The 7,569-nt window shown below is 36.0% G+C and overlaps 2 protein-coding genes and 1 long non-coding RNA gene across 3 annotated transcripts in view; 2 read left to right on the top strand and 1 right to left on the bottom strand.

Moving 5' to 3' along the window:
* ctc1 (CTS telomere maintenance complex component 1) overlaps positions 1-7,569 on the top strand; it is a 56,715-nt gene that overhangs the window by 1,647 nt on the left and 47,499 nt on the right. The window lies entirely within an intron of this gene.
* LOC107673180 (uncharacterized) lies at positions 39-1,796 on the top strand. Its single transcript, XR_001632380.1, has 3 exons — positions 39-67; positions 970-1,024; positions 1,492-1,796. It is a non-coding gene; the product is annotated as an uncharacterized LOC107673180 (long non-coding RNA).
* LOC107673179 (apolipoprotein L2-like) overlaps positions 2,352-7,569 on the bottom strand; it is a 14,783-nt gene continuing 9,565 nt past the window's right edge. Inside the window, exons 3-5 of the mRNA XM_016466676.1 lie at positions 4,180-4,206; positions 4,006-4,104; positions 2,352-3,468 (exon numbers count right to left, since the gene is read on the bottom strand). Coding sequence (XP_016322162.1) covers positions 2,541-3,468; positions 4,006-4,104; positions 4,180-4,206 — 1,054 coding nt within the window. The 3' untranslated portion in view covers positions 2,352-2,540. The remainder of the gene's footprint in view (positions 3,469-4,005; positions 4,105-4,179; positions 4,207-7,569) is intronic.

The following is a 7,569-nucleotide window of genomic DNA, read 5'->3' as shown; positions in this document are numbered from 1 at the left end:
TGTGTTTTTGCAGCGTAGAGTGTAGCCAATCACAGGCATCTCTGTTGAAAGAACTGGCCAATCAGAGGTGAGAAGAGGTCAGAATCCGCTCCGAACTAATTTTTGTATCTAATTTTTCTACTTATTATAACGAGAGTGAGAGATTGAAACAAGAGGTTGATTGTGTAGTTAGTCATTGATTATTTATTTATTGAGTAAGCTCGGTCAGTTGCACTGTAAGTTGCGCCCTTTGCTCGTTTTGTCTACATTTTCCATTGATTATTTGAAGAATGGTTTTGTTTGTCTCTGTAGGACCAAACATCCACGTATACTGTTTCAGGTATTCAGAGTAGATGAAACTTTCTGACAAAAGCTGTACGCTTGCTTTCAGACAATCCACAAGAACTAAAAGCCATCAAATATACGTCCACTCACCCAAATCAGCTTGTAACACTCCAAAGAGAAAGGAAAACTTGAAATCGCATCATATGACCCCTTTAAGTAAAACATTTGTACAGCCAGTGAAGGAATAGTACATTTTATTTGTGTTAATTAACACACTTTTGATTCTTATCAAAAGAAAAACTATACAAGATGCTGTTTGTAGTTGGTGTAATGTAGAGATGTAGAATAGTAGTTTTACACAGCAGTACAATATTCTTAGACGTTTCAACGATAAATAATTAAGATATATTCGTTTTTGACTACTAAAATGCAAAAGTTAGCCTATATTCAATGGTTCTCTCTTAATTATTTTCACAATTGTGTAACTAGTGTAGATGTGTCGCTTCCGAACAGTAGAAAGCCATCAGCACTGTACATGTGATAACTTTACAGTAAATACGTGTTATTTATAGTTTTGAAGGAATAATTCTGGAATAAAACATGAATATGAATAATCTTTTTAATTTAGCTGATAAACCTGTTAATTCAGAATTCTACGTGCAGAAACACGGGTAGTGTGCTGTGCTTGATTTCATCTTTCAACAGTGAAAACAATTATGTTAATATATCAGAATTATGGCAGTTCCTGTGTTTGACACATGTAAATATTGTCACTTTCTTTACTTGCATAATAATAATAATAATAAAAAGAATTATGGAAGGGATACAGAGGACATTAATTATTATTAAAGACCCCTGTGCCACCACCACCAAAAATAGAAATCATGCATTTAGCTTATTTAATATGCAGGAATAAGTATTTTTCACAATTTATTAAAACATTCTTCATCAGCTAAAATGACACTGAAAATATAAAGTGAAGATTGGTGTGATGACTGGAGAGTAACATGACTGATATTAAATACAGTCTATTTTATTCTTTTAGTAGGCCTATGGAATGTTTTATTTATTTATTTATTATTTTTTATATAACTTTCAGATCTGGAATAAATGTGTTTGGATTTGTATAATTTTTTGTCCATTCCTATGTTCAACATGGAACATGGTGGGGGGGGGATTTAACAGACTTGTTGAAATTGTTTAGTATGTCTGCACTTCATTTGGCAGCCTGCAGTTACTCTCCAAAGCATCAGATGGCGCTGCTGAGCTCTTGTTTTTGATCCAAGGACATTATTTTAATTGTACAATGTACATTTGTTTTGTGTCAAAAACTGGAGGATGGGATGTCCTGATATTTTCAACTTCATTTGAAACTTGGTGCAAATTTTGTGATTGTTTCTTTCTACAAATTAAATGTATTCTGTGATCAAAGAATGGAATTCTTGCACCAGGAATATACAAATTTGTAAAGTGGAATAAGCATATTATAATAAAAAAATGAACAAATCATGCAATTGTACACTCCACACTTTTTTATTTTGTTTGTACAACTTGGTAAGAGTGTGAACTCCAGTGGTACAAATAGCAAACAGAATTAACTTTTGAATAGAATACAGGGAGAGACATATTCAGACAAATCTTTTTTTTTTCTTATTTCCACAGTCAAAAAATGATTGAGTAGCCTATTTATATTTATATAATGGACCCAATCATTTAAGACACCAATTCTGTGGGAACAAGTGATGAGAGTTGAACATTGTTATGATATGTGTGTATATCCAAAAATACGATTACACAAAAACAACAAATCATCTGAATAAAATAAATGAATATACAAAAAAAGCAAAAATAGGTGGGACATCATGAGAAGCAACATTCGTAATGAAGTGTAGAGCTTTTTGTGGCTGTTGATTTAACATATACTTTAATGAAGAATAAGAAGAGAATGCAACTTTTGTGATTTGTCAAAGGATGCAGAAATTTAACGACAGTTCAATTATGTGATTGGTTGACTTTTACTTAGGGTGGGCCAAGCTCAAGAATGGGTGACGCCCAAGGAGCCAGACCTACTTGAAACTACTTTTGGATTTCTCGCAGGTTATTCGAGAGAGTAATTACTTTGCATGTCATGTTCATATAACAGCAGCAGCAAGCAGTTATTTTATATGCTATTTGTGCAGCAGCAGTATGTCTTAAATGCTCACAGCTCCGTATCGATATTAACATTGTCATATCCATTACCATGCTAAAATCTCCCGAGAGTTGTCATGATAGAACTAAGGAAGAAATGGTTTCTCCAAAGTATCCTTGCTCTTGCTAATCGTCTTTATTCCTATGCTTAAGGAATCGTGCATTTTCTCCCAGGCCTCCAGCTCAGATTTCCACAGAGCTGCCCTGGAGCGGATGAGCTTAGCGACCTCACTCTTGCTCCCTTTTGCAAGACTTTTACGTTCTTCGGCAATAAAATAGCTATCCAGGCCAATAAAGAATAAATTTACGAAGCCAGATATACCTCTAACAACCTTTACGATCCTCAATGTTTTAGCGTTTGCCAGCTGCCTTGTCCTAGACAGGAATGTAGCCACCTGCGGTACGTCACTGGCCATATCTAATTCCGGCATTGCAATCTCGGTTGCAGCTTCAGGTACTCTTTCACTTTTATGCACTGCATAAGCTGCAGCTGCATCCGCCACATTCAGGGACTCTTTTAACCCTTCTCCAATATAGGTTAAAATGGTCGTAGCATCAACTGCACTAGGCTTCACTAAAGGTCCTTCACTGTTGGCCGCTTCTTTCAAACAGTCTTCAATCTTTATCATATCATCCTTGTAACTCTTTAAATAACTTTGTGCATTGCGCTCCTGGTGTTGGTTGACCTTTGTTTCAGTGATCCCTGTTACAAGAGTATCGAGTGCACTAATGCCCCCCAGACCGGCCCCTGCCGCAGTGACAAACAAAGATGCTCCTCCAGTGAACGGGGCAAGAAAGATTCCAAAAAGAGACAAGACACCCCCTACAATCCCCACTGAACTACCAACCACATTGGATATACTGGCCCCCTTCTTCATCGAGTCCAGCTTATCGGCCGTCTCCTCCAGATCTGACAGGAACTGCCACATTTTAGAGTGATGTTTACTGAACTCATTAATGAATTTCTGAGCGTTTTCCTGAAAGAGGAACGCCAGCCGGGTGTCTTGGTTCATCCTGGACGAGGAGAAAGAAGACAGAGTTGATCATATGTGACCCTGGAGAACAAACGCAGTCATAAGTAGCACAGGTATATTTAGCCAACAATACATTGTATGGGTCAAAATTATCCATTTTTCTTTTATGCCAAAAATCATTAGGATATTAAGTAAAGATCATGTTCCATGAAGATATTTTGTAAATTTCCTACCATAAATATATCAAAACTTAATGTTTGATTAGTAATATGCATTGCTAAGAACTTAATTTGGACAACTTTAAAGATGATTTTCTCAATATTTAGATATTTTGCACCCTCAGATTCCAGATTTTCAAATAGTTGTATCTCGACCAAATATTGTCCGATCCTAACAAACCATACATCAATGGAAAGATTATTTATTCAGCTTTCAGGTGATGTATAAATCTCAATTTCTAAAAACTGACCCTTATGACTGGTCTTGTGCTCCAGGGTCACATATAGTTCACAATCCACCTCTCTGCTACTTTTCACCAAACCATTTGATTTAAAAATGGCTAAGCTTGAGGTCTCACCTGATTTCGCACAACTGGTTCAAATGATCAAGCATTTGATTCATGGCGTTCTCGCTTGCGTTCAAAATGAGCTGCACTGAAGGTTGACCCATTTTATATCTGTAAAGAATTTCAGTGTAATTATTGTCGTTTTTCATCTCAAACTTGAATGAGAAACATATATACAGTACTTACTTATAGATGTCTGCACACTCAACTGAACTGTTGAGAAAACATGAAGAGAAAAAAACGTTTATAAATTTTTGTGTAGATCTAATTATGGTATTCAGTAAAAATCTGAAGCTGCTTTGGCTATAAGAAACAGGCCAAATTTTAAGTTGTAAAATCTTACCCTTCATCATAGCTCTCAAAAAATTTGTGTTCATTCAATATGGTGCCTTAAGACATGCTTAAGAACCAGATAAAATTTAAATGGCATTCATTTTCAAATTTCAACATCACTTGTAATCAATTTAAAAAGCACATAGTGATGGGTGAAACGGAGCTTTTCAAAACTCCGAATCAATAAACCATTGCGTCGCAAAATGATTCACTGTTTCGAAGCGCTTCAATTGGATTGCGTATCGCAATTCTTTTGTTTCAGATTGGGACTTCAAATCACGTATCGCGAATCATTTGATTTTGATCGTGAATCATTTTGCAAATTGAATGATTCAAATCAAATGATTTGCGATACATGATTTGAAGTCGCGATCTGAATCAAATGATTTGCGATACATGATTTGAAGTCCCGATCTGAATCAAATGATTTGCGATACATGATTTGAAGTCCCGATCTGAATCAAATGATTTGCGATACATGATTTGAAGTCCCGATCTGAATCAAATGATTTGCGATACATGATTTGAAGTCCCGATCTGAATCAAATGATTTGCGATACATGATTTGAAGTCCCGATCTGAATCAAATGATTTGCGATACATGATTTGAAGTCCCGATCTGAATCAAATGATTTGCGATACATGATTTGAAGTCCCGATCTGAATCAAATGATTTGCGATACATGATTTGAAGTCCCGATCTGAATCAAATGATTTGCGATACATGATTTGAAGTCCCGATCTGAATCAAATGATTTGCGATACATGATTTGAAGTCCCGATCTGAATCAAATGATTTGCGATACATGATTTGAAGTCCCGATCTGAATCAAATGATTTGCGATACATGATTTGAAGTCCCGATCTGAATCAAATGATTTGCGATACATGATTTGAAGTCCCGATCTGAATCAAATGATTTGCGATACATGATTTGAAGTCCCGATCTGAATCAAATGATTTGCGATACATGATTTGAAGTCCCGATCTGAATCAAATGATTTGCGATACATGATTTGAAGTCCCGATCTGAATCAAATGATTTGCGATACATGATTTGAAGTCCCGATCTGAATCAAATGATTTGCGATACATGATTTGAAGTCCCGATCTGAATCAAATGATTTGCGATACATGATTTGAAGTCCCGATCTGAATCAAATGATTTGCGATACATGATTTGAAGTCCCGATCTGAATCAAATGATTTGCGATACATGATTTGAAGTCCCGATCTGAATCAAATGATTTGCGATACATGATTTGAAGTCCCGATCTGAATCAAATGATTTGCGATACATGATTTGAAGTCCCGATCTGAATCAAATGATTTGCGATACATGATTTGAAGTCCCGATCTGAATCAAATGATTTGCGATACATGATTTGAAGTCCCGATCTGAATCAAATGATTTGCGATACATGATTTGAAGTCCCGATCTGAATCAAATGATTTGCGATACATGATTTGAAGTCCCGATCTGAATCAAATGATTTGCGATACATGATTTGAAGTCCCGATCTGAATCAAATGATTTGCGATACATGATTTGAAGTCCCGATCTGAATCAAATGATTTGCGATACATGATTTGAAGTCCCGATCTGAATCAAATGATTTGCGATACATGATTTGAAGTCCCGATCTGAATCAAATGATTTGCGATACATGATTTGAAGTCCCGATCTGAATCAAATGATTTGCGATACATGATTTGAAGTCCCGATCTGAATCAAATGATTTGCGATACATGATTTGAAGTCCCGATCTGAATCAAATGATTTGCGATACATGATTTGAAGTCCCGATCTGAATCAAATGATTTGCGATACATGATTTGAAGTCCCGATCTGAATCAAATGATTTGCGATACATGATTTGAAGTCCCGATCTGAATCAAATGATTTGCGATACATGATTTGAAGTCCCGATCTGAATCAAATGATTTGCGATACATGATTTGAAGTCCCGATCTGAATCAAATGATTTGCGATACATGATTTGAAGTCCCGATCTGAATCAAATGATTTGCGATACATGATTTGAAGTCCCGATCTGAATCAAATGATTTGCGATACATGATTTGAAGTCCCGATCTGAATCAAATGATTTGCGATACATGATTTGAAGTCCCGATCTGAATCAAATGATTTGCGATACATGATTTGAAGTCCCGATCTGAATCAAATGATTTGCGATACATGATTTGAAGTCCCGATCTGAATCAAATGATTTGCGATACATGATTTGAAGTCCCGATCTGAATCAAATGATTTGCGATACATGATTTGAAGTCCCGATCTGAATCAAATGATTTGCGATACATGATTTGAAGTCCCGATCTGAATCAAATGATTTGCGATACATGATTTGAAGTCCCGATCTGAATCAAATGATTTGCGATACATGATTTGAAGTCCCGATCTGAATCAAATGATTTGCGATACATGATTTGAAGTCCCGATCTGAATCAAATGATTTGCGATACATGATTTGAAGTCCCGATCTGAATCAAATGATTTGCGATACATGATTTGAAGTCCCGATCTGAATCAAATGATTTGCGATACATGATTTGAAGTCCCGATCTGAATCAAATGATTTGCGATACATGATTTGAAGTCCCGATCTGAATCAAATGATTTGCGATACATGATTTGAAGTCCCGATCTGAATCAAATGATTTGCGATACATGATTTGAAGTCCCGATCTGAATCAAATGATTTGCGATACATGATTTGAAGTCCCGATCTGAATCAAATGATTTGCGATACATGATTTGAAGTCCCGATCTGAATCAAATGATTTGCGATACATGATTTGAAGTCCCGATCTGAATCAAATGATTTGCGATACATGATTTGAAGTCCCGATCTGAATCAAATGATTTGCGATACATGATTTGAAGTCCCGATCTGAATCAAATGATTTGCGATACATGATTTGAAGTCCCGATCTGAATCAAATGATTTGCGATACATGATTTGAAGTCCCGATCTGAATCAAATGATTTGCGATACATGATTTGAAGTCCCGATCTGAATCAAATGATTTGCGATACATGATTTGAAGTCCCGATCTGAATCAAATGATTTGCGATACATGATTTGAAGTCCCGATCTGAATCAAATGATTTGCGATACATAATTTGAAGTCGCGATCTAAATCAAATGATTTGCAATACATGATTTGAAGTCGCGATCTAAATCAAATGATTTGCGATACATGATTTGAAGTCCCGAT

This window comes from Sinocyclocheilus anshuiensis, unplaced genomic scaffold (assembly GCF_001515605.1).
Source record: "Sinocyclocheilus anshuiensis isolate Anshui unplaced genomic scaffold, SAMN03320099.WGS_v1.1 scaffold444, whole genome shotgun sequence".
NCBI lineage: Eukaryota > Metazoa > Chordata > Actinopteri > Cypriniformes > Cyprinidae > Sinocyclocheilus > Sinocyclocheilus anshuiensis.
This window is presented reverse-complemented; position numbering and strand designations above follow the sequence as displayed.